Source organism: Prionailurus viverrinus, chromosome C1, assembly GCF_022837055.1.
Source record: "Prionailurus viverrinus isolate Anna chromosome C1, UM_Priviv_1.0, whole genome shotgun sequence".
Classification (NCBI taxonomy): domain Eukaryota; kingdom Metazoa; phylum Chordata; class Mammalia; order Carnivora; family Felidae; genus Prionailurus; species Prionailurus viverrinus.
Window position 1 is genome coordinate 205,095,535 of NC_062568.1, and position 26,751 is coordinate 205,122,285.

Below are 26,751 nucleotides of genomic sequence, written 5' to 3' on the forward strand. Positions count from 1 at the left end.
TATTCAGGAAGGGGAAAGAGTTAGAGAGGGGGGGAATGTCAAGAACTCATTAATCGATTCACTCCACAAAAATGGATTGGGTTTTACTAATAGGGTGTGGTCTGGCCCTGAGTATGAGACAAGGAAGTTTAATCTATTCCTGACATTAGAGAGTATCAGTTATTGGGCGATCTTTGACCCCATCAAAATTATCAAGATGTTCCAGAGTTAAAACAGCTTCATGCAGACAGTGGTATCATCCCCAAAGAAAACAAAATAAGGGTCTCTGAATCAAGTTGTCACTTAGGTTTTATGTCAAGTAATATAGCAAATCAGAAGCCCATTCAGGGAGCAAGGTGGGGCAGCTGGGTTGCGGTTGGTTCTCCAGACTGTAAGACTTCTCTGAAGGAGATCAGGTCAAAGTCATAAGGAGAAAGTGGGGCTAGGGGCTGGGCAGGGCAGAGGTGGGTGATCCTAATGGGACCCTGTGAATGACCCAAGACTGTAAAATACGGGTTATTTTCCTTGGGGAGCAGGGAGATTGAAAGACTTTTCTCTCAATAGAGACATTAACAAGGGAGTGGCTGGGGTAGAGACAACACCATTCTTGAGGGCAGGGAGGGAGATTCTGTCTTCAGACCCTCCAGGGAGGGAAAGGGTGTTTCTCCCAGAAAGATGGGATTAGCTTGGGGACTTGACCTAAAAAGACTAAATCTAAAAATGTCAGCTGAGGGAGAGGCAGGCAACCCTAGCAAGTCAGACACTTCCAAATCTGAAAGCTCCAGGAAGGGTGGACACCGTGGACCTTCGGGATCTTGGAGCCAGGAAGACAAATAAACGTGGGCCGATCACGCATGTGACCTCATCAGCATCATGGCAGCTGTTTCCAGGAGACATTTTCTTTTAGCCTCAGAGTTGTTCCCACAGAGGACACTTCCCAGACAGCAGATTGGCCCCAGCCATTTCTAGGGCCTCGGGAACCTAACCTTTCCAACCCCACTGGCCCCTTTCGAAGCATAATTTGACAATGAACATTTCCTCCGATTTAGGTAACAATTGAGGCAAATGTAACTTCAAGGACCCCTTTCTACCCTTAAGATATCTTGGACACAGAGAGCCTGACCAAGGACATGACATTGGGCAAAGAAATAAAACTCTATTTGTAACAAGTGCAGTACACTGAACACCACCCCCTTTCCCCCACAAAATCCAGAAGCTATGTTCAGTGTTTGCAGATCTGCCAAATGTAGGGATGAATCCCCGCCCGGGCTGGATCACAAGTGGATTCTTTTGAAGTCTCAGGATATGAAGAATGGGAGACTATCCCTCTGTTTCCAGATAATTCCCCAAGCCTTTCTCTCCTCCATTCAGTGTGAGGTCCAAACAATTCTTCTATTACCACTGGGTGCCAGGGCTAAGATTCTTTAAAGGATGTTCTCCATCTTGGTATCTTTCTGGAAGATTCTTTTTGCCATATATCTGCCTTCGGTATAAATGGCCTTTGCATAACATTGGGTTTAGTTGGATTGTACTCAACAGACATTTTAACTCCTAGCAATCACCTTTATTAATAACCTGCATTAGGGTGAGATTTGTGACAAGGATAATCATAAATGCCTGTTATTGAACACACACTGGGCAAGCCATGGTGCCAGCACTTTTCCTCCACTGCCTCAAATAACCTTCACAGAGAATCTGAAGATCACTGCTAGCTCCCCCATTTTTAAGCCTGCTAGCTTTGACACAGTGAAGACTTGGAGGCTCAGAAGAACCTCCCTAGTTGTCAGACAACTTAAATGTTAGAAAATACTTACTGACAGACTTCTTGTGAGTATCAGTGAAAATGAGAAAATTGTAGAAGTCCAAGGGAGGGATATTTCTACGGGATCCAAGCTTCTATGAGACCCAAGGAGGTAGGAGGGGTCAAAGTCTTCAAATGTCCTTGAAAATATAAATGTTCGACACTCTTCTCCTCTCAGGCAACAGGACACTCTTTTCTGTCCACCACCACACAGGGCCTGTTTGCTAAGGGGACACACTGGGGCATCCGAAGAGGAGGGAGCCCATCTGCACAGAGATGCCATCATCCCTGCCCAATTCAGGGGTCCAGCAGGACTCCTGGAGTCTGGTGAGAAGCCTGGATTTGTGGGACATTTTATTGTGTCCTGCTCTTCTGTCCTCATGACCCCTAGTTTACTGCCCGCGTGAGAGCAGCCTTCTGAGCCCATCAGGGTGATGTCCTGACCCCCTTTCTCCAGTTACAGAATCCCAACTGAGATTCCAAAAATCTGCTCCTGGGTCCTTGCTCAGGGGGTTAGAATATTTCTTCTAGTTCCCTCTCCCAGCCTGAGCTGACGTGGCAGCCTTCTCTTCCTCCATTCCAGGAGCTCCAGCTCACCTCTCCCAGAATGTGGAGCATGGAGACCTTTCCCATGGTATCAGCAGAAATCAAGAAATTCTTCTCACATTCTACTAGGCTATTTTGAAGGATATGACTAACCACAAGGCACAGAGTACCCCAACTGCTCTTCTGAATCCAAAGAGGCACCCAGAAATGCTGGAAAGTGACCCCTTTTGGGTTTCAGAGGAGGACCCTGATTCTTCTGGTCTTCCTAGAGGTTCAAGGATGATGAAAGGCTTTGGGGACCATTATGAAGTGGCTCTTCCCTCTGTGTCTCTCTTGGCCCAGACCTTGAGCTGGCAAAATCCTACTGGGATCCAAGAAATTGTTCTCTCCCAAGTTAGATGTCTTCTTACCTTGAAGTGTCTTGTCTTCTGTGCCTTTTTAAAAGCCCAAGTCTCTTTTGACCCTAATTACTCCCTCCAGTTCCATGAATATCTTGCCCTAAATAAGGGGCTGTTCTCTTTCTTCCTCATCAATAAAGGTTTCATGACAAATCACCCTGGGTCCAGACAATTAAGGCCAAGGAACTAGCTTGTAGAAGCATGGGGTGGGAAGCGTGTCGGCTAGCTCCCTCAAGGGGGGGAGGCGCCAGAGGAACCCAGGGAAGGAAGAGGAAAAAGAGCAGGGTATGGCCAGCTGAGCAGGAGAATATGTCCTCTGGTTCTTGCAGAGCTGTGTTCCTTCAAGGCTGAGCCCACCAGGGTCTCAGCCTGGATTTGGGGGCTGAGAGTTTCCGAAGCCTTGGCTTTGTCTGCACCAGCTACAGTGAGTTTCCAGGGGCTGCTTCCACTCCAAGGGCACAGAATCAGGCCAGTGGAGAGTCCAGAGGGAGAGACTGGTGATCACCCATCCTGGGTGCAAAGCTGAGGGGCCGGTTGTGAGGGGACCTGGCCTGGACTTCAGGCTCAAGAGAGGGTACTCTTTGGAAAATTTGCTGTTCATGTCTCCTCACTCCTTATGGTCTGTTTGGACTTAGAGACTTTGGCTTTCCAGGAGAAAAGGAGAAAGAATGGTGCCTGGCACCATGTCCGTGTCAGCCAAGTGGACTCAAATGTCCTACTGCAAGCCATTGGAAGATCAAGGTAGATGCAAGTAAAACCAAGGTCTCCCAGGCTGCCTAGGAAGAGAGAACAAAGGTGGAGTATGGGGAACCTCAGGACAGGAGCCCGTATGGGTGGAGGACTCTGTGGACACATTCACTGCAAAGTCTTGGCACACTGGACACACCCCAAGGCCACCCCCTCTCTCCACTCTCCCTGATTCATTAAAAGTGTTTACTTATTCGGGGAGCCTGGGTGGCTCAGTCGGTTGAGCGTCGGACTTTGACTCAGGTCATGATCTTACTGTTCGTTAGTTCAAGCCCCACATCAGGCTCTGTGCTGACAGCTCAGAGCCTGAAGCCTGCTTTGGATTCTGTGTCTCCTCTCTCTGCCCCTCCTCCACTGGTGCTCTGTCTCTCTCTCTATCTCAAAGATAAATAAACATTAAAAAAATAAAATTCATAGTGCTGATGGACACACAACTCTATGAATAGACTAAAATCACACAATTGTAGCCTACACATAGCTGGATTGTGTGATATATGGATTATACCCCAGTAAAGCTGTTATTTTTTTTAATGTCACACTTCACACTCATTTTTTTTTTAATTTTGGAAAACACAACTGCTTTTGATTAAAAAAAAAAAGATGGTGTTTATATTTCGTAGCCAATAGGTTGGGAACTGTTATATATAATTTCATTAATAAACATGTTTTTAACATTTTTCCATTTGAGTTGATATAGAAAATATTAATAGACATAACCCACCTGAACAAAAGCTCTTGGGGATCTTTGATACATTTTAAGGATAAAAAGGAGTCTTTGAGACCAAACTTTGAGACCTGCTGATCTAGGAAGAAAGTTGACCAAAAAGGAAAGCAGTGGTTTCTCCCTAGTGTTAAGAACTTGCATGATGGTTCTTTTCTCCTTATATTGTTAGTTAATGCCCTGCGAGCCACCCACATACACCTGGCATGATCTGACTGGTAGGGGTCAGCCGCCCCCCCTCCCCGGACAGACCACACTCCAGCGGCAACTCCTCGCTTGGTTATGTTAGTTTAGACAGAGAAGTCAATCCTAAATGCAAACATTTGTTTTGTCTCTTCCGTTGCTTTCATTTCTCTTTCCAGTCCAGTTTTTGGCATGACTTCTCAGAATAATTTTAATATGAATCATGAAGTCAGCAACACGCAGTGCCCTACAAACCAACGGAGTGTGGAGAAATGCGGGGTGCGGTCTGGGGTGCAGGGGTACCTCTCCGCGGTGGGACCCGAGGCGCTCGGTTCCATGCCCTGGCTCCTAGCCGGACCCACCAGCCCGGCGGTGCCTGGACCCGTCATTCGTGCAGCGGTTTCCTTATTATGGTTTATGCTTGAAGATGCACTGGGCCAACACCAAAGAATCAAGCCAGCTAGAGTCATATCAAGCTGTCCCCTGAACTTCCAAGTGAAGTTCATCTGCATAACTGGGGCTTCCCCCACCAGCGCCCCTGGTTTGCACTGGGTGCAACTCCAGGCCTGACCTCAGAACCCTTTCCCGACTTGGATCATAGGACACAGTTCTTCAGACCTTGGAAGAGTGGACACGTGGGCGGGCTGGGAGACTGCAAGGTTATCCTCAGGGCCTCCTAGGCCCCAGGACGCCGTCTCCCGGTTCGTGCTGGAGTTGCAGAGCGCCCCCTGGGGCTACCACGACGACACATCTCTTTCCAGGGTCCTTCTGCAGGGTGTCTGTCAGTGGCAGAGCCGTTCCCCAGGGAAGGCCGTGACTCAGAGCCCAGGTTCCCAGGAGGTTCCTTGATAACTGCTTCAGACACAGCCCAGTGGCCACGCCCACGCAGACGTAGTCGCTGGTCCCATTCGAGGTCCCCAAGGCGAGCTTTAGGCCCATTCGGATGTCCGCTGCTCTCCCGTCCCAGCCCCAGCTCCAGTTCCCAGCGAGCAGGCGCCACACCCTCGGGGGCTATTAGTCAGACTTTCCTCTCTCCCACTAACGCTCTTGGTCTTCTAAGCCTTTGCTCTTCCAAAGCCTTTTCCAAATCTACAGGGTCCTGTCCCGCCTCATCTGCCTCGCCCCGCACCTCTCTGTCTGGACCATCTTGTGTCTCTGACCACCAGGGGGCACTGTGGGCCCGGAGTTGGCGGCAGTGGAGGATCCCCTGGAAAGCATTGGTCTCTGCTTCAACTAGAGGGGAGCGTAGGGAAAGGAGGCTAGGAAGGCAGAAGCTAGCCACGAGGGCAGAGGCCGGCTGGGGTCTCACTGGAAGTTTGTAAGTAGGGCTGTGACCTGACCTGATGAATGTTTGCCACTCCTCCTCGCTCCCCTCCCCACACTACGGCTGGATTATGTCCCACGGGGGAGTTAAACAGGGAAGCAGAGACACCAGCCAGGAGACTGCTGCTCCCCATGGGGGATCCTGGCTTGCCCTTGAGTGGCCCTGGGGATAGCTTTGTGGACATCCTGGAGGTGGAATCACTGGGACTTGCTTAGACCAAATGGCAGGTGTGAGGGGTCAAGAGACCCTCTAAAGCTCGGTCCTGACTTTCTGAGATTAAGAGGAATGGAAGAGAGCAGGTGTATCAAAAAAAAAAAAAAAAAAGGTGGGGAGGGGGTAAGAAGTTAAGAAGTTGGCTGCACTGTATTAGATTGCAGACAATTCTATCACTGAGTGAAAAATTAAGTACAGAATAGCAAATGCAATAGAATTCTATTCAAATAAAATGATATATATACTCATTCAATCGCTATTTGCAAATGTCTCCGGTTGATTTTGTATTTTTTACCTGATGCTGCAGGGTTGGAGGGGCACCAGCACCATCCAAAGCCGAGGCCCCCAGCCAAGGTCAGTTTCAGGTCTGGAGCAGTGACTATAACCACAGTTACACTGCCATCTCTCCAGAGACCTCAGAGACATCCCATTTCTCAGATGGCCGGAATTGGGGCCTCAAAGTGAGCCCTACATAAACTTGCAAGTCAACAAGGATATGCCTTCAAATTCATGCCCGAATTCTCTGAACCCAACATGGGAGCACCCAAATACATAAGACGGTTAATAACAAACATAAAAGAACTAATCAATAATAATACAACTATAGTAGGGGACTTTAATGCCCCTCTTACATCTGTGGACACGCTTCTAAGCAGAAAACCAACAAGGAAACAATGGGTTTGAATGCCACAGAGGACCAGATGGATGTAACAGATATATTCAGAAAATTTCATCCTCAGACAGCAGAATGCACATTCTTCTTGAGTGCACATGGAACATTCTCCAGAACAGATCACATATTAGACCACAAAACAGGCCTCAGCAAATTGAAAGGGTCAAAGTCATACCAAGCATCTTTTCTAACCACAACACTATGAAACAAGAAGATGAGCACAAGAAAAAAATTGGAAACAGCACAAATACATGGAGGTTAAAGAACATCTTACTAAAGAATGAATGGGTCAGCCAGAGAATCAAAGAAGAAATTTAAAAGTCTATGGAAACAAATGAAAATGAAAACACGGCAGCCCAAAACCTTTGGGATGCGGCAGAAGGCAGTTCTAAGAGGGAAGTTTATAGCAATACAGGCCTAGCTCAAGAAGCAAGAAAGATCTCAAACAACCTAAGCTTGCATCTAAAGGAGCTAAAAAAAAGAACAACAAATGAACCCTGGATCCAGAAAGGGAATAATAAAGATTAGAGTAGAAGTAAATGATATAGGAACTAAAAAAACAATAGAGCAGATTGATTAAACCAGGAACTGGTTCTCTGAAACAAATCAATGAAGAGGGCCTCCTGGTTGGCTCAGGTCATGATCTCATGGCTCGTGGGTTCAAGCCCTGCATCAGGCTTGCTGCTGTCAGCTCAGAGCCCACTTCAGATCCTCTGACCCCCCTCTCTCTCTGCCCTTCCCCTGCTCGTGCTTGGTCTCTCTCTCTCTCTCTCTCTCTCGTAAGTGTCCAACTTCGGCTCAGGTCATGATCTCATGGTTTGTGGGTTTGAGCCCCACGTCAGGCTCTGTGCTGACAGCTCAGAGCCTGGAGCCTGCTTCGGAACCTGTGTCTCCCTCTCTCTCTGTTCCTCCTCCACTCGCACTCTGTCTCTCTCTCTCCAAAAATAAATAAAGATTTAAAAAAATGTAAAAAGCTTCTGCACAGCAAAGGAAACAATCAACAAAACTAAAGGACAACCTACTGAATGGGAGAAGATATTTTCAAATGACATGTCTGATAAAGGGTTGAATCTAAACTATATGAAGAACTTATACAAGTCAACGCCAAAACAAACAAACAGATAATCCAATAAAAAGTGGGCAGAGGACACGAACAGACATTTCTCCAAAGAATACATCCAGATAGCCAACAGACACGTAAAAATATCCTCATTATCACTCATCGTCAGGGAAGTGCAAGTCAAAAGTATAATGAAATATCACCTCACACGTGTGAAAATGGTTAAAAAAAAAAACCTCTAGAAACTAGTGCTGGCGAGGATGTGGAGAAAAAGGAAACTTCTTGCACTGTTGATGGGAACGCAAACTGGTATAGCCATTCTGGAAAACAGTATAGAGATTCCTCAAAAAGTTAAAAATGGAACTGTACTGCTGGGTATTTACCCAAAGAATACAAGACCACTAATTCAGAGGGGTGCACGAACCCCTATGTTTACAGCAGCATTATTTACAGTAGCCAAGATTTGGAAGCAGCCCAAGTGTCCATCGACCGGTGAATGGTTAAAGGAGATGTGGTGTGTATGCAATGGAATATCATTCAGCTGTTAAAAAGAACGAAAACTTGCCATTCGCAACATGGTTGGAGCTAGAGGGTATAATGCTAAGTGAAATAAGTCAGAGAAAGACAAATACCATAGGATTTCACTCATAGGTGGAATTTAAGAAACGAAACAAATGAGCGAAGGGGAAAAAGAGAGAGAAGCCAAGACTCGTATCTATGGAGAACAAACTGGATGGTTATCAAAAGGGAGGTGGGAGGGGGATGGGTGAAATAGCACTTGTGATGAGCCCCAGGTGATGGAAATAAAAACTTAGGGGCACCTGGGCGGCTCAGTCGGTTAAGCATCTGACTCGAGTTTAGGTCATGATCTCACGGTTTGCGAGTTTGAGCCCCGCGTCGGGCTCTGTGCTGACGGCTCGGAGCCTGGAGCCTGCTTCGGATTCTGTGTCTCCCTCTGTCTCTCTGCCCCTCCCCGCTCATGCTCTGTCTCTCTCTGTCTCTCAAAAAATTAAAAAATTAAAACAAACAAACAAATAAACTTAAAATAAAAACTTAAAAAAAATTCATTACTGAATTCTCTAAGCATCGGTACACCCAGGTTCACCACCAGCTGCCAGATGTTTTCCGAGAAGAAACAGAAAATCTGGTTTTGAATTATGTTCACGTCTGCAGAATTAGTGTCAATCCCAGAGAAACCCTGAACCCAGAACCATAGCCACCTGTAAACTGGTGTCAAATTGGCCAGTAGGGGGCAGGCTGGTCCCAGCCAGTGGGACAGCACCAGGGGTGGCTCCTGGGTTTTGCTCCTGAAGTGCTAGGTTGCAGAGTAAAAACATCAAAGCATCGTGTCTTGATGGAGGGAACGGCTGGCTAGACTTGTTCTCTGTGGCCTTGGCTGTTTTCTTGACTGTTGTCTTTATTGAACGAGAGTTGCCACCATTTATGGAGGATATATTACGTACTAAGGTCTGGCCTCAGTATTTCTATCTGCGTTAGAGACAGTTATTTGCACCCATTGGTGGAGGAAGAGAGATTCAGAGAGGGGCAGTAACTACTTCAAGGTCACACAGCCTATCCCTGGTGAAACTGGAATTCTAAGGCATGGCTGCCAGTGCTCTTGAACCTTTCACCATGCTGTCCCAGCACCCAGGAATGCACTGCTCATTTTATACTTTGTAATACATTCTGGACACCCGGCCTCCTAGTGCAGCTGGAGGAAGCCTTACAGAGAATCAGGTCCAGGTGTTTGCTACACTGTTTTCACTGCAGAATCTGTCATTCCCAAGACATCCCGCAACTGAAGTAAGAGGGCAGCCTGCTAGAGCCGTCCCCAAAGTGTGTTCCCCAGACCAGCAGCATCCGCATCACCCGAGAACTTGTTAGAAATGGGACTTCTCAAGCCCACCCGAGACCTACCGAGCCACAAACTCAGAGGACAAGAACCCCACCCCTGCCCAGCGATGCTGATGCTGCTTAAACTGGAGAAGCGAGCTGAGGCGAGGATGTGGGAAAAAGAGGCTCCCTGCCTCAGTTTCTCTCTCCTTTCCACTCCTTTGGAAAAGATTGGGCCATCCTCCACCCTGGTCTAACGGGGGCCACGGCTACTGGTTGTGCAGCCCAATTTATTAATCTGGTTACAAATGCTGTAGTCTGGTTTTTGAACACTTAATCTGGTTCTAGTACTTCCGGTGACTAGTGTTTACAGCCACTTTTTAATCTGTGAGTGTGGAAGGCGAGGGAGCACTGACTGGTACGGGCAGCCACAGGCCTTGGGTCTGTTCAGTCCCAGCCTCCACCTCCCCAATTGCCTGGAAAGGACTAAATATGTCTTGGGGCTTAAGTGATGGAATACACGCGGGGTGCAGAGGGCACCTGCCTTGCATCCAGGCTCCAGGTGAATAATGCACTCCCAGCCCCCAACCACAGTCCACACCTTCACCCCCTGAACCTCTAAATAGGTTAGTTTATATTCAAAAAGGACTTTGCAGATGTGGCTAAGGATTTGAGATGGGGGGGGGGTTATCCTGGATTATCCAGGGCCCAATGTAATGACAAAGGTCCTCCTGAGAGGGAGGCAGAGACAGATGTCTCATTGATGCTCTGGAAACAGAGAGAAGGGCCATGCGTCGAGGCGTGTAGGTGTCCCTTCGAAGCAGGAAAAGACAAGGAACCCAGTCACCCCTAGAGCTTCCAGACCAACTCATAGTGGACTTCTCACCTCCGGAACCGCAAGAGAATAAGCTTTAAGGCGCTAAGTTTGTGGTGTTTGTTACAGCAGCAGTAGGAAACCCATACACCAGCTTTCTGGGCTCTTAACAGACCTGCCAAGCTCCTTCCCAACACGGAGCCACACACACAGGCTATTCCTGCAGCCTGAGCCGCCCCTCCCCCTTCCCCACCTGCCCCTGCACGAGGCCAGTCCCCTCAATGTCCCGGCCTCAGCCTAAATGTCCCTTCTTCGGGGTAGGCTTCCCTGATATCCTGTCTCCATGCCCCCATTATTGCTCTTAGGGCTTCCCTTCACTTCAGCACCCCTGCCCCCACTGATCTCCCTGATGACCCCTTGGTCCCCAAGGTCCCGAGTTCCATACACTTGTCTCCAACTTCTCTCTATCCTGTCCTGTATTGGTTGAAGAGCCCTCTCCTCTGCCTGATGGAAGGTTCTGTGTTGGCACCAGCTCCACCAGATCTCAGAGGATGTTTACGGGATGAATGAGTGGCTCCTGGAGGGGTGAGGAAGTCCAGCTGGGCACCAGCCCACAGCTGTCACTCGGAAGCTCTTCTCCTGGCACAACATCCTTTATTCCTCTTCCTCTTCTGGTCCATCCCTCATTCAACAAACATGACTCAGCACCTCGCATGCAGTGCCAGGCTCTGACTTCAGGAAGCTTCGAGTCTCGTAGGGAAGACAAGGTCATTGAACAGACGCTTGGAGAAATGAGTGATGGCTCTGAAGTGTGCTGAGGTCAATCTAGAGAAGCCCGGAGCCAGCAGGTGTCCCTGGCAGGGATAGCCCGAACCCAGTCTTCCTCCACTTTGAGTCACATTACCTGTGGCACAGGATTAAAGTCAACCACACACACGTGCCCCTGAGCCACACGCACGGCGGATCGACGTGTCCAGCTGGTCCCAAGGGTTTCTGCTGGCATTTCTTTGAAAAGACAGTTTTGCACCAGACCTAAGCATGCTTGCTCTGTGACCAGCCTGCCTAGGACTCATTCCCTGTGCAACTGCAGACCGGGCAGTTAATCTCTATGGTCTGTTCCCTCATCTGCAAACAGAAATGACATTTATAATCCCTATTGGGGCATGTATTATAGATGGTGGTGGTGACAAGGCAATGAGATAACCTAATTAGGCCCAGATCCCGGGCCTTCAACCCAGAATAAATATTAACTTGGGTTTTTCCCCGCCCCCCCCCCGCCCCAGCTTTTTTTTTTTTTTTTCTTGATTATTTGCTAAAATGTGGTAGCAGGTGCCAAAAATGTAAGGAAAAGCATCACGGAAAATACTTCTACGCATTCCTTTTTCTCCAAAGCAGAGAAAACAACTGTTCGTCGTAGCAGATGTGAGATGGGCTGGCAGAGACTCAGAATTGCATCGATGCACCGCCATGGACAGATGGCCGGGTTCTAAAGTATGGAGGAGCAGAAAAGTGACTTCCTCTCTGATGCTGGCAGAAGGATCCTAGGTGGGCTCGCTGTTCCCCGAGTCCGAAGTGAGAGGGCCTGGGTGGCTCTGTCAGTTAAGCTCCTGACTCTTGATTTCATCTCAGGTCATAATTTCACAGGTTCGAGCTCCGTGTCAGGCTCCTAACGTGGGATTCTCTCTCTCCCTCTCTCTCTGCCCCTCCTCCCCTCCCTCTCTTGCTCTCAAAAATAAGCAAATGACTTTTAAAAAAAGAGGTGGGAGAAGCCAAGATCTTGGAAGAATAAGGGGTCTTTGGACATCAGGATGGGCTGGGGTCTGGATGGAGGTCCACCCTGGGGACAGGGGTTGGGGAGAGCAGCTATATGGAGGCTCAAAGTGTGGAACTGGACTGGGTCGTGGTGAGTGGGGTACAGCGTGGGCCCAGAGAGGAGCCCCCAAAGAGACAACAGTCCATTCATCCATCCAGCCAAGGATTATTCAGCACCAACTCTCCACGGAGCACTGCACCTACAGTAATGAATGCAGATCATCAGGGTGGAGGCATCAGGCAGGGAAGGCCATGCAGAGAAAGCAGGCTATGACCATCCAACCGTGTCAGTGAGAGAGGACAGAGGAGGCCGGCCGCTCTCAACCAGAGGCTGGACTCCACGCCAAGTGGCAGAACATGCCTCTAGGGGCTCCATCCTGGGCGAGGACAGCACCAAGTGCCTGAGCCAGGACAGCGCCCTGTCCTTCTGTCAGGGTCCATCCTTGTTCCAAGACACTCACTGAAAAAGCCCCCATTCCCTGGAGCGCCTGGGTGGCTCAGCCAGTTAAGCGTCTGACTTCAGCTCAGGTCATGATCTCTCGGTTCATGGGTTTGAGCCCAGCATCGGGCTCTGTGCTGACCTCTCTCTCCGCCTCTCCCCTGCTTGTGCTCTGTCTGTCTCTCTCTGTCTCTCAAAAATAAATAAATGTTAAAAAAAAATCTTTACATAAATAAATAAAAAATCCCCCATCCTCAAACTCAACTCTGGAAAAGATTTGAGAGCTCGGAGGTAGAGGGGAGATGCTGTGTGTCTCCCTTCTTCTGAGCCCCTGGGGAGACAACGACGACGTGCTGGGCACCCCCCTCCCCCCTCCCCCCTCCCACGGATGGCCAGCTCCTGCAGGGTGCCCGCCCTCCCCATAACCACATTCGACCCTTCCCCGGAGTTCTGCAGCGGGTCTCGTGGTCAGACCCCCTTCTCCATGGACCAGACACTCCTGGAGGGCGTCTATGCGGTGAGAACCTGCAGGAATCACGTCACCTCTCTGGGCCTCAGTTCCCCCTCACGTGAAAGGCTGGGGGAGGAACTTAAGAGTCCTGACATTCTGCAGAGTTGTGCATATAGCTGCCACTCCATTGCCTGGAAGAGCTTTAATTATGGGATGGAAAAGAAAGGAGCCTGAGGGTTTGGAGGACACAGACCATGAACTAGGGGCCTCAGCCGGGCCGGATTTAGCACTCTGGGTGTGTCTGCAGCCACCTGCGGCCCGGCGGGTCCAACAGCACATTGGGGCTCCGGTCGGACCCACCTGCACAGCCCGTGGCCGTTCTCAGAAGCGCGGGACAGGGTGCAGGCGAGGGGGAGGGACAGGGATGGCGTGCTCCCGCCGGGACATGGCACACAGCGGCGGTCTCGGGTAGGACGAGGTGTAAATGCTCTCCCTCGGGGCAGCCCTAGGCGTGAGCCACCTCTGCTTCAGCTGCTCATAGAGTCCATAGTTGGTAGGGGGAGCTGCAAGAGAAGCCGGGGTCTGCGTGAACGGGACCGGGCGTAGACTGGCCGGGGGACAGCGCGGCGGGGGCCCTGGGGGTTTCCCGGAGCGAGGCTGGCCGGGCTCCGGAGGGAAGAAGGGCTTGCGGGGGGCCGGCTCCCTGTGTCCTCAGGAGGGACCAGGCGCCGGTCTGTGGGCCTTGGAGAAGTCAGCGCCGTGACTGGTTAAGGATGGAGGCCAGCGGCGAAGCGAGCAGTGCAGGTGTGCCAAGGCTGATGTCGAGGACAAACCCCAGGGTAACGGGGCGTGGCGCGCAGGTCACCATCGGACCCGCGCTCCTTTGCGTGGAAGGGTGGGAGTACAAAACATAGGGTGCAGAGAAAGAGGGCAGCTTGAACTGTAAATCCGATCAAGGCCCTCTCTTACAAAAATCACTCCAAAGGCCTAGTTCCGCTGGAAGGACACGGCCCCCCTCCTCACTGTGGCCTCCGAGCCCTGATGTGGTCTTCCCATACTCCTGCCTTTTCACTTGCCATTCCCTCGCCTGGAATGCTCTCCCCCCACCCCCCCACTCCTGTATGGCTCCCTCCTTCTTGACTCAGCTGTCTCTCCCAGAAAGACCATCCGGCATCGTCCCACCCGAAGGAAATTCACAAACACCCGCCTCATTTTCTGTTGCTTACCTGTAAGTTTTCTTCATGACGCACATCCCTGTCCAAAATTACCGTATTTACTAGATCTTAAGGTATCTTATGCATGCATGGCGTCTGATCTGAGACCCACTGGAATGACAACTCCTCAAGGGCAGGAATTTCTCCCCTGCGTGTCACTCCTGTGTCCTCAGGTGCTTCTGCAGGGCAGGGCCCCTGGGAAGTAACAGTCCCCATTTAGCACAGCTGCCTGACCCGAATGTGCAGCGGTGTTGTTCCCGCCACCTGTGCTCAGGTGACCATGTTTCCATGGTGCATGCAGGTGAGGGCTCCAGTGCACGGCCAGCGTCACCTCTGTGTCAGGGGGCGGGGGCAGGCAGCAGCCCTGGGGGGAAACGGATTCTCCCGCTCTCGGGTCATTGTGATGCCCTCGCTGCGCGTCTTTCAGCCTGTGCCCGGCACACCTCAGCCCTGCGCGGCTGTGGACCCCTCGCAGCCCACTACAGGGGGGAAATCCTGAATTATACAAATACCAAGAAGGGGGAAGTCTGCTTTCTCCGGGAGCCACAGCAACTTGTGTCCACTCCAGGTGCGACGCGGGGGCAGGCTGGGGTTGTAATTATGCCGGTTGTAATGGTCGTCATATGTGCTAATCAGATGGCGGTGTGAGGGCTCCTGGTGGTGCGTCAGCAGGTGTTTGTACGGGAGCCCCTGGAAGGACAGACACAGCGGGTGTGTTACTGGTCAGAGCAAGGCATCCACGGGGCGGTGGACGGAGGCAGAAACTGTTGCCACCGAGGCTCGTGGTGCTGATGGCGAGGAGGCCTCCACAGGCCGGCGGCGAGGGTCTGCCGCCTGGGCCCTCAGGGCCACCAAACGGGAGACGCGGTTGTCTGGCCCACCCGACACAGCTCACCTTCACACACACATTCCATCTTGGCTGCGGTCCGTTCTCCGTATGAGGGCCCCCAACCCATGCCAAGTCAATTCATCCCTAGAATGGGCAGTGGGGACACATTAAAATGAAAGTCAGGACATCCAGCTGAATGGGAAGAGTCAGAACCATCTCAGTGCTGCCCTGTGATCTGAAATTATACCCTTTGATTTGTCTCGAGTCTCATCCATCCAAGTGCCTATTTCCATGGCGAGAGAAAGACGTTGAATACCGAGCCTGACATATGCACCTTGTATTTCAATCAGTTACTATGGGAAGAATCAGAGCATGCCCCATAAATTGCCTTCTCCTGCAAAGGATTTATGGCTCCCTCAGCTGGAAACTTGGGGAGCGATTTCTTTGGTGGGGGTTATTTACAAGGAGAAGAAAGCCATGTTCTCCTTATTCTGGGACGTTTGCCTGAATCAGTGCTTTTCCTAAGAAAATCCTCTTGGCCCTGCAAGGGAATCTTGGAGGACTGGGCTGATTTACAGGGGAAGATAATGTGGATTTCCATGCCTGTTCTCTTGTCTGGACCAAACAGGGAGGTCTGTGTCTGCTATGGTCTGGAAACGCTGACTGCACATAATATTTCAAGCAGTGGTTCCATAAATAAGTCAGATCACAATGCCGAAGGGAGACAAGGGGGGAGGCACAGACATTAAGCAGGGGTTCCCAAGATCCGTATCACTGGGTGCCCAGAGTACATTTCCAGCGCCAGGGAGGGCACATGGGCGGAGGCGGGGGGGGGGGGTTCCCATGAACCAAGGGAAGTGCTGGAGAGGCATCACGGCAGGGAAAGGAGAACAGCCACAAGTTTCTCTTGGTTTGGGGTGTGGCCCTGTTGTCTGGATTATGTACCTAGGATTTTTGTTTTGATCAGGTATGGTCAGGTGGCAGAGAGGGAGACAGCTGCCTTTGAAAGAAACAGTTTTGAAAGACATGCCACACCACATGGGGCCACATTAGGGAAACACCCAGAAGGAGAGGAAGAGAGAGAGCATGACCCAGGTTGTCCATGTGGTTTCCAAGGGAAGGAACAGGTGAGGCAGGATAGTCAAGTTTGAGTTGAGGATTACAGAGTTTGAATGATTTCAGCAGGCTCTGGGCTATAGGGGTGCCCACTCTTGTTGGTGCCTGGCCCTGGAGTGATTTGGGGCAAAAGGATATTGACTTGGCATAGAAGCGTTAGATAAAAGAGGTGGTTGGGATATAGGCTCTGGGTTGGTTGCTTTGTATCCTAAAAGCTTGTTTATAGGCAAGTTGTGTACTATCTCTAGGAATTAGCAAGCCCTGGGAAGGCAGTCTCTCCAGGATCAGCAAGGCCCCTAAGATGTCAAGCCATCTAAAATACAAAACATAGGGGGAGCCTGGGTGGCTCAGTTGGCTAAGCGTCTGACTCTTGGTTTTGGCTCAGGTCATGATCTCACGGTTCATGAGTTCGAGCCCTGCATCGGGCTCTGCGCTGACAGTGGGGAGCCTGCTTGGGATTCTGTCTCTCCCTTTCTGCCCCTCCCCCACTCACTCTCTCTTCTCTTTCTCAAAAATAAATAAATAAACTTTAAGAAATTAATAAAATAAAATAAAATACAGAACATAGAAAATTTGGTTAATACACCTGCCTAGGGGCAAAGCACAGGAAGGGGGTTTTCCCTGGGGAATGCTAACCCCTTCTATCCAAAGTCAATTTGAAGGAAGATCAGCATTTGCCTAAGAAGGGGGAGGTGTGGGGTGGGGGATGGGAGAGGTGCAGAATGAAATCCACAGAACAGCTGACGGACTGAAATGGCTGTTCAGAAGCAACGCTGTGTCCAGGGTCCCTGGCACACAGATATTTGAACAGAGTCCTTAGAAGCGAATATCTGATTGCTTGGTTCTATTTTGTGTATATGTTGGCAGGGGGCTTCTTAATTTTAAACAGACTGTGTGTGTGTGTGTGTGTGTGTGTGTGTGTGTGTTTATCTTATCAGGGTTTGTTATGAGTCCAAAGAGAGGACACCTAATGTGTATTGAGAACTAGCCTAAGTACTTCTTATGTATTGATAACTGGGGACCAGGATCCCCAGATCATGGGTTTTTACTTTGACTTCCTTACATTAACAGGCATTTGGCACGCTAGTGGCAAAGGCCAGCAGCTCCAGACCATCAGCAGGGTCTGTGGATGCCAGCGTGCTCCAGGAAAGTCAGTGCAATCCAAAGATGCCAGGATTGTCCAGAGATGCCAACACAGCCCAGCGGTGCCAGCACAGAGCTGAAAATTTGCTGCTATTTATACTAAGATGGACCCCCAAAATGCAGAAGACAGAGTCAATTCCAGCAGATAGTGTAAAGGAATATGAAGATACTTCTTGCTTGATTTACAGACCGGCCACCTGCTTTGTCCCTTACCAACCAGCCAAACGGTTTTGGACAAACCATTGGCCACACCTGGGACACCTTTTTATCTGAAAAGGAGGGTGCTAAGCTGAACTAACTCTCAGATCCCTTCCAGCTCCAAAATGCTTCCATCTGACAATGTCCACCCCTCACTGTGGGCCCCCACCCTGAGTTTAGGCAGGTAAGGGTTAGATGGGTCATGGTGGGGGACGTGTCCTGAGGATGCAGTGCCCTGCTTCCTGCTCCGGAGGCCTGTGACACAATGACGCACATAGGCCCTCAATGAGTGGGAGAGGACAGAATGGCCCTTGATTTTATACAAAAGAACAGGAAGTTGGGGCATAGATGATGCAAAACACTGCCGTTCAAGCACCCTATTTCCTCACTATGTTCACCTAATTCAGTATTTACCCTTTGCCTACCTCCTGTTGGGAAAGTGTGGGGGAATGGGGAAAATGATCCAAGAAAGTGCTGGGGTACAGGGCAGAGGGAATGCTACTGGCTTGACATTTGGTGGGTTGTAAATAAAGGTGAATGCCGTCAGTGGCCCCCAGTGGGGGAGGATGCCCGCGAGACTGCTCCTGTGTTCCCAGAGGGAACCGAGCCTAGAAGGAGGTGGTGTCTCCTGAGCTCTGGAGGGGATCCCAGGCCTGAGTGTGGGGCCCCCACCTCCCCCACTTACCTCCACTCTCCTCTTGCCATACCACCTGGAGATCTGGTCGGGTCTGTGGCCCGGGAAGGGGACATACTCTTTTCTGTAAATGGACTGAGGTGTTTCCTCCATGGCTTTGGTGAACTGAAAAAGACCAAATACTCAGGATAACTTCTGTGATGCACCTTCTCATGCTTCTGTAGCGTCCCCTCCCCTCCTGGGCTATGGGAGGCTGGGCAGATAGACATGACCCCAGGGCAACAGCCTACACAAGCCGGGCTTCATTTTGCCCCCTCCCTCCCAGAGCTTGGAAAGGAACATGCTCAGGCCATTGGCACCCCACTGCTCAGACCCACGCCTCAGGAAAGCTGTTCCTTGGGTCACCCGACCACTTGTCATGGTCTGCACCTGTTCCCTTTGTCCTCTCTCTCCCTGCTCTCCACTCCGGCTAGGCTCCTTCTTTTCTTCTTCTTTGTTTTCCTCGCTCTTCCCAGTTCCACTCTTTTTCCCCCCATTATCTTATGTCTCCTGGTTCAGTTCTTAAACATTGATTGTGGTAAAATATACGTAACAAAATTTACCATTTCAACCATTTTTATGCACACGGTTCAGGAGCATTAAGTACATTGATATGGTTGTACAGCCATTAACACCATCAGTCTCCAGAACATCATCTTCTCACACTAAAACCCTGAACCCATTAAATGGCTCCCTCCCCAGCCCCTGGCATCCCCCATTCTACTTTCTGTCTCTATGAATTTGACTCCTCTGGGGAGCGCACACAAGTGGAATCCTACAGTATTTGTCCTTTGGGGCCTGGCCTATGTCACTTAGCATAGTGTCTTCGAGGTAGGATTGTCTTCCTTTTCAAGGCTGACTACTGTTTCGTTGTATGTATATGCTACCTTTTGCTTACCCATCCTACCATTGGGCTGCCTTGAATAATGCTGCTACACACATAATGTATGAACCTCTCTCTTCCAGATCCTGGTTTTGGTTCTGATGGTTATAAACCCAGAACTGGAGTTGCTAGATGATATGGTTGTTCTATGTGTACTGTTTTTAGCAACTGCCATAGCTTCTGTCTCCCACAGCAGCTATACCGTTTTACATTCCCACTAGCAATGTACAAGGGTTCTGATTTCACTTACATCCACACCAACACTTATTATTTTCTTTTTCTTTCTTTTTTTTCAATATTAGCCATCTTAATGGGTGTGAAATGGTATCTCGCGGTTTTGACTTGCTTTTCCCTAATGACCAGTGATGTTGAGCATCTTTTCATGTGCTTTTTGGCCATTTGCATAACTTGGAGGAATATCTTTTCCAGTTTTTTTCCCCATTTTTAATTGTTCGTTTGCTCTTTTGTTGTTGAACTTTAGGAGTTCTTTATATATTTTGGATATTAATCCTTTATCATATGTAATATTTGCAAACATATTCTCCCATTCCATGGGTCACCTTTTCACTCTGTTGATAGTATTCTTTAAAAATTTTTTTTTTCAACGTTTATTTATTTTTGGGACAGAGAGAGACAGAGCATGAACAGGGGAGGGGCAGAGAGAGAGGGAGACACAGAATCGGAAACAGGCTCCAGGCTCTGAGCCATCAGCCCAGAGCCTGACACGGGGCTCGAACTCACGGACCGCGAGATCGTGACCTGGCTGAAGTCGGACGCTTAACCGACTGCGCCACCCAGGCGCCCCTGTTGATAGTGTTCTTTGATGCCTAAAAGACTTCAATTTTGATGAAATCCAATTTATCTATTTTTTTTCTTTTGTTACCTATGATTTTGGTGTCCTATCCAAGAAATCATTGCTAAATCCAATGTCATGAAGTTTTCCTATGTTTTCTTCTAAGAGTTTTACCATTTTAAGTCTTACATCTAACTTTTTGATCCGTTTTGAATTAATTTCTGTATGTGGTATAAGATAAAGGTCCAACTTCATTCTCTTGCCTGTGGATATGCAGTTTTCCCAACACCATTTGTTGAAAACACTGTTTTTTCTCCATTTAATGATCCCTGTTGAAATCATTTGACCAGATATGTGAGGACTTACTTCTGAGCTCTTTATTTTATTCCATTGGTTTATATTACTGCCTTTATGCCAATATATCAATATTTGGTTACTGTAGTTTGTAATAATTCTTGAAATCAGAGAATGTGAATCCTCCAACTTTGTACTTCTTTTCAAGATTGTTTTGACTATTCTTGAGAATGGTCTCTTGAGATTCCAAGTGAATTTTAGGGTGGATTTTTTAATTTCTGCAAAAAAGATCATAAGGATTGCATTGCATGTGTAGCCATTTTGGGGTGGTATTGACATCTTAATGATATTAAATCTTTCCATCCATGGACATAGGAGGTATTTCCATCTATTGGCATAAACTTTCATTTCTTTCAGTCATATTTTGTAATTTTCATTGTATAGGTCTTTTGCTTCTTTGGTTAAGTTTATTCCTAACTATTTTATTCTTTTTGATGCTATTATAAATAGAATTTTTTAAATCCCCCTTTTAGATAGTTCATTTTTAGTGTATAGAAATGCAACTGATTTTTGCAATTTGATTTTTGTATTCTGCTACTTTGATGAATTCATTTATTAGTTTTGACAGGTTTTTCTGGGTTTTTTTGTTGTTTGTTTTGTCTCTGTATGTGTGGTCTCTAAGGTTGGTACATATAAGATCCCTCATCTGCAAACAGAGATAATTTTACTTCTTCCTTTCCAATTTCTTGTTATTTCTTTTTCTTGCCTAATTGCTCTGGCTAGAACTTTTAATACTATGTTGAATAGAACTGGAAAAGCAGGCATCCTTGTCTTATTCCTGATCTTAGAGGAAATTATTTTTGGGTTATTTACCACTGAGTACAATGATAGCTGTGGGCTTTTCATTTATGGCCTTTGTTATGTTATAGTAGTAAAATACTGAGTAGAATTCACAAGAAAAGCCATCTAGTCATGGACTTTCATTTGGGAGATTTTTTTAAATGTTTGTTTATTTTTTGAGAGAGAAGGAGAGAGAGAATCCCAAGCAAGCTCCTCACTGACAGCACAGAGCCCAGTGCGGGGCTCAATTCCACAAACCATGAGATCATGACCTGAGCCAAAATCAAGAGTCGGACACCTAACCAACTGAGCCACCTAGGCGCCCCAGGAGATGTTTTTATTACTGAATCAATTTGCTCACTAGTTCTAGAACTATTCAAATTTTCTATTTCTTTGTGACCCTTTCTTCAATATGTACTCTCCTTATTTGGTTCTTGTAACAGTTTTTGACTTAAAGTCTACTTTTTATGATGTTGGTATAGCCATGCCACTCTCTTTTGATTGTTATTTGTATGGATATCTTTTTTCACTTCCAACCTACGCATGCCCTTAGAGCTAAAGACTGTCTCATGTGTGTCATATACTTGCATCCCAGGTTTGGGTTTTTTCCCCCATTTGCCAATCTATGTCTTTTGGTTGAAAGTTTAATCTATTTACATTTAAAGTAATGACTGTCAGGGGAGGACTTCATTTAACTACTTTGTTATTTATTTTGTTACAGGGTTTTTGGTCCCTCATTTCTTCCATTACTACTTTCATTTGTGTAGTTGACTTTTTGTAGTGACACATTTTTATTTTCTTCTCGTTTCCTTTTGAGTATACTCTGGAGATATTTTCTTTGTAGTTATCATAGAGATTGCCTATAACATCCTAAACTTATAATAATCATTTTAATAATCTATTTTAAATTGGTACCAACTTGACTCAGCTCAGACATAAAAACTGTGCTCCTGTACAGCCCTGCCATCTCCCATTTTATGTTACTGATGTCATAAATGGCATCTTGATATATTTTGTACACATTAACATGTATTTATAATTATTTTTATGAATTTGGTCTTTAAATCCCATAAAAAATAGTGGAGTTACAAACCAAAATCACAATAATAGTGTTTTTTATATTTGTTCCTGTGTTTAACCTGTACCAGAGGTCTTTATTTCATATGACTTTGAGTTACTGTCTAGCGTTGCTCTGTTTCTTACAGGGCAGGCCTAGTGGTCATGAACTCCTTCTGCTTTGGTTTATTTGGGGCTGTTTTAGTTTCTCCTTCATTTCTGAAGGACAGTTTTGGTAGCTATAGTATTCTCAGTTGATAAGTTTTGTGGATTTTTTTTTTTTAGCACTTTAAATATATCACCCCACCCCTTTCTGGACTACATGGTTTCTGCTGAGAAATCTACAGATAATCTCATAAAGGCATCTTTGTACAGTGATGAGTCATTTTGATTTTGCTGCTTTCAAAATTCTCTCTTTGTCTTTGACTTTCAACAGGTTGAGTATAATATGTCTTTGTGTGGGTCTCTTTGGATGTATCTTTTTGGAATTCACTGAGCTTCCTGGATTTGTAGACCCATATCTTTTCTTCAAATTTAGGAATTTTTCAGCCATTGTTTCTTCATATACTCTCTCTACTCCCTTCTCTTTTTTCTCCCATAATGTGTATACTGGTCTGCATAAGGTCTGCATAATGGTGTCTCATAAGTCCTTAGACTCTGTTCACATTTCTTTCTTTCTTTCTTTCTTTTTTTTTTTTTTTTTTTTTTGGTCTTCTCAGACTCAAGAATTTCAAATGATCTCTCTTCAAGTTCTCCAAACACCTCTAGTGAATTTTTTCAATGTAGTTATTGAATTTTTCAGCTGCATAATTTCTATTTGATTTCTTTTTATAATTTCTATTTTTTACTGATATTCTTATTTTGTTCATATATCATTTTCCTGATTTCCTTTAGTTCCTTTGTTCATGTCTTCTTTAAGCTCTTTAAGCATATTTAAGACTTTTAAAGTTTTTGTTTAGTCCTTCTGATGTCTGTCTTTCCCCAGGGCAGTTTTCCCCACTTGGTTTTCTTCCCTTCAGTAGGCCATGTTTGACTATTCCTTTGTATGTCCCGTAATTTTTTGTCGAACATGGACATTTGTAAAAACAGCCCCCTCTCATAGTCTTTGCAAACTGGCTCCATTTAAGGGAAGATCTCCACTAATTAACAGGGTATGTTCTGAGGCTTGGAATCAGCCTGATATGAAGGAAGGCTTAAGTTCTCAGGAGTTTTCTGAGCATGCATCTTGCCTGGGCCCGTGTATGTGTGTGTGTGTGTGTGTGTGTACCTTTGTATTTAGTCTGTATTCACAGCTACTTTAAAATGCCCTAATTTCCCAAAGAGTGTCTCCCCTGCTTCTTCTCAAGGCCCTTTATGTTCCATTGTATTCCTCTACCTGTAATCTCAGGCCTCAGACCTTCACTGGTTTATAGTCCCCTGGCAACTTTTGCTCACTGTAACTAGTCTGCTTTCAACAGCCTTTCTTGGCCTGAAACATGAACTATGACACTTTTCCCCATCTGAGCTCTGAGTCAAGAAAAACAGAGACCAGTTCTTTAGGCAGCCTCCAGACAGATTAAAACGTTGCCCCATTCAATAGCCAAAGTACGGAAAGAGCTCAGATGTCCATCAACTGACGAATGGATAAAGAAGATGTGGTTTATATACACAATGGAATACTACTTGGCAACGAGAAAGAATGAAATCCTCTCATTTGCAACAACGTGGATTGAACTGTAGGGTATTGTGCCAAGTGAAATAAGTCAGTGAGAGAAAGACAGATACCATATATTTCCATTCATATGTGGAACTTGAGAAACTTAACAGAAGACCATGGCAGAAGGGAAGGGGAAAAAATAGTTTCAAACAGACGGGGAGGCAAACCATAAGAGACTCTTAAATACAGAGAACAAACTGAGGGTGGATGGGGGGCAGTGGGGGAGAGGGGAAAATGGGTGATGGGCATTGAGAAGGGCACTTGTTGGGATGAGCACTGGGTGTTGTATGGAAGCGATGAATCACGGGAATCTACCCCTGAAACCAAGAGCACACTGCATACACTGTATGTTAGCTAACTTGACAATAAACTACATTAAAAAAATAAAAATAAAAAGTTTGATGTCCAAAAAGTAAAAAAATAAAAAATAAAAATTTTAGCCCTCTTTTCCTCTTTGCAGAAAAAAAAAAAATGTGCCTCTACTCTCTCTGGGCTCAAGGGAGGGGGAATGGCCGCTAAGCCACTGCTTCTCTGAAACTGAACTATGCTGTCTAAGGAGAGAATGGGGGAAAAAAGCAACTAAAAATACCTTAGAATTTCCTACAATTTTGAACGTGACTTTTTCTAAACTGGGCCTTTTTTGTTCACTGTGGACCTTTATTTCCCAGAGCTCTTGTATAGTTGTTTTAGACAGGCCATAGTTGTTTCTTAAGTGTTTCCATGGGAGAGTAAGGATCTGGAGCTTCTCGTCTACCAAGTTTCTGATATCACTCCAACTCTGCTCTCTTTATGCAATCTCTTCTAAGTATAGGACCAACCCATAGTATTCCTGGATACTACCTCACCCACAAGAGCCTGGAGGATTGCTCAGCCAGTTCTTCTTGCCCTTGGAACTTCTCTTACACACACCCTTACTCCCCAAATAAGGCCAAGTGAAATCAGAGCTAACAATGGCCATAGACCACATCTAGCCAGAGGGCTGGTGAATTCCAATGTTCTCCCCGAAAACAGCCTTTACCAATTCTCAGAAGTCACCACCAACCTTCTCCACACTTAAACCAAAGCCTCCAATTGTATTTCACTCTCTTTTCTTTGCTCATTTCCCAAGAAGAAATGAGGATGTCTACATGTCTCTGCAGACATTCAAGTGGCTCAGTCTTGACTGCCACTAATGAAGATATTTAATTTCAAGTAGGCCAATTCAGGCAAAGTATTTTTGTTGTGGCCTTAAAATACACAGGAACACCAAGAGCCCATTCGTTCTGTTTTGAAAATAAAAACTGAGGGGCGCCTGGGTGGCTCAGTCGGTTGAGCGTCCGACTTCGGCTCAGGTCATGATCTCGTGGTTTGTGAGTTCGAGTCCTGCGTCAGGCTCTGTGCTGACAGCTCAGAGCCTGGAGCCTGCTTCAGATTCTGTGTCTCCCTCTCTCTCTTCCCCTCCCCTGCTCATGGTCTGTCTCTCTCTGTCTCAAAAATAAATAAAAAAATTAAAAATTTTTAAAAAAATAAAAGAAAAACTGAAACGCACAGGCCGGGCAAGGTTGTGAAACAGGTGCCACAGAGCAGCAGCCCATCCCTGGACATCGATGTAGAAGAGTGGCAAGCCTTCCTTGGCAAGTACCACACTCTGGGAAGGGCCAGGCCAGGGAGAACGGATGTTCTTCAGGTCAAGATGCAGAGGAATTAGAGACAGGGAGCACCAGATGCCTAGAAACACTCCACTGAAAATAATGCCGTAAGGCACAGCTATATTCATACCTGTACTATCGTGTTTTCAAGCTATACCAGGGACCTTGCTGATTACTTGAATGTAACTCCTCTCCGAAGAGCACAGAGACCCTAATGCCCCATTCTTAAGATGTAACTATCTATGGCCCCTAATTTGGAAATAGTAATGACCTCACTCCTACCTCTGCCTGCCAGTCCATCCCCCAAGCCCTCTGTCCACTCTCTCCCTTTCCTTACCTTCCTCCTCTCTTCCACCCAGTTTCCAGTGAGCACTCGGGTTGAATACTTGGTCTCCACCTTCCAGCCTGGGGTAGAGAATGACTGTGGACTTACTGCAGTCAAAAACTGCATGGTAAGTGCTTGCCCCGAGTCTTTAGACTTGAGACAGTTTCAGGCTTTAGGGGTGAGTAGATGTTATGAAGTTGCTGAGTGTAGGGTGTCTTTCTCTCTTATCGTCCCAGCCACTCTTCTGAGTGGATAGAGATGACACCCTGCCAACTTCACAAAATAGATGGGCCTGAGAGTCTGCTTTCTGCCTCCAGGGGAGAGGTGATGTGATCTTGGATTCCCTACTGTTGACTGTCTCCATGGTGATAGATTGTGTATAAATACTCTCCTGAAGGGAGAAGCTGATTCTTCAGGAGCAAAACTGACCTCATAAAAGCAAATCAAACCAGCAATAACCACCACAAATGCAGGAGCCAGAAGGGCTTGGTGTTCGTGCTGTGACCCTGTGAGAGGCATCATCTTTAAGACACTCTTTACAAGGGTGAGTTGAGATGGTCGCACTCTATCGCTACATAATGAGTACTGATGTGTGAGGCCCACTCTGAGATATCTGCATGCATTCACCCATTTGATCCTCATGGCAGCCCTTTGAAGCAGGTGCCATCCATCGTTACACCCATTTTATAGATGAGAACAGTGAAGCAAAGAGAGACCAAGTAGCTGTTGAAAGTCCCACGTGTGGGAGAGCTGGGATTTAAATCCAGTCTGATTCAGGCCTAGACCCTTGGGCTCCACTCAGTGCCTGTCTGCCCCTTTGCCCAAGGAGTTTCCACAGAGAATCCTATCTTTGTGCTCAAACTGATGCTGTATGGTTCATTTGGTTAGTCCTCATTCATCCCATAATCCTCTCACTGACCACATGCTACATCTTGGGCACTGAGCTGCAGCTATAAATGCATCAGTGACTAGACCAGGGTCCCATCCCCACAGAACCCAGTCCGATGGGAGAAAGACTATTATTTTGTTTATTCACTAAGCAAAGGAGTCTGGAAACCACACGTGGAGG

At 47.2% G+C, this 26,751-nt stretch overlaps 1 protein-coding gene across 2 annotated transcripts; it reads right to left on the reverse strand.

Moving 5' to 3' along the window:
* Positions 1 to 12,092: 12,092 nt before the first annotated feature.
* On the reverse strand, positions 12,093 to 26,017 carry CFAP107 (cilia and flagella associated protein 107). Of its 2 annotated transcripts, XM_047871530.1 has the most exons (5): positions 25,695 to 26,017; positions 18,180 to 18,293; positions 14,721 to 14,898; positions 13,355 to 13,557; positions 12,093 to 12,304 (listed from the first exon to the last, which is right to left on the reverse strand). In XM_047871530.1, exons 1-4 carry the CDS (start codon positions 25,806 to 25,808, stop codon positions 13,376 to 13,378), a joined length of 588 nt encoding a protein of 195 aa, XP_047727486.1. In that variant the 5' UTR covers positions 25,809 to 26,017; the 3' UTR covers positions 12,093 to 12,304; positions 13,355 to 13,375. The 2 variants fall into 2 exon arrangements, with proteins under 2 accessions (XP_047727486.1, XP_047727485.1); XM_047871529.1 differs by lacking the exon at positions 12,093 to 12,304 and having other exon boundaries at positions 13,192 to 13,557.
* Between the last annotated feature and the right edge of the window lie 734 nt (positions 26,018 to 26,751).

Bases quoted from the DNA above. Each gene is read 5' to 3' on its own strand.
- CFAP107 (XM_047871530.1), bottom strand. From the start codon at position 25,808: ATGCAGTTTTTGACTGCAGTAAGTCCACAGTCATTCTCTACCCCAGGC. The intron at 18,294-25,694 runs GTAAGGAAAGGG...GGTCTTTTTCAG, and splicing joins GGGTGGAAGAGAGGAGGAAG to TTCACCAAAGCCATGGAGGA. The intron at 13,558-14,720 runs GTATTTGTATAA...CTTCTCTTGCAG, and splicing joins AGCAGACTTCCCCCTTCTTG to CTCCCCCTACCAACTATGGA.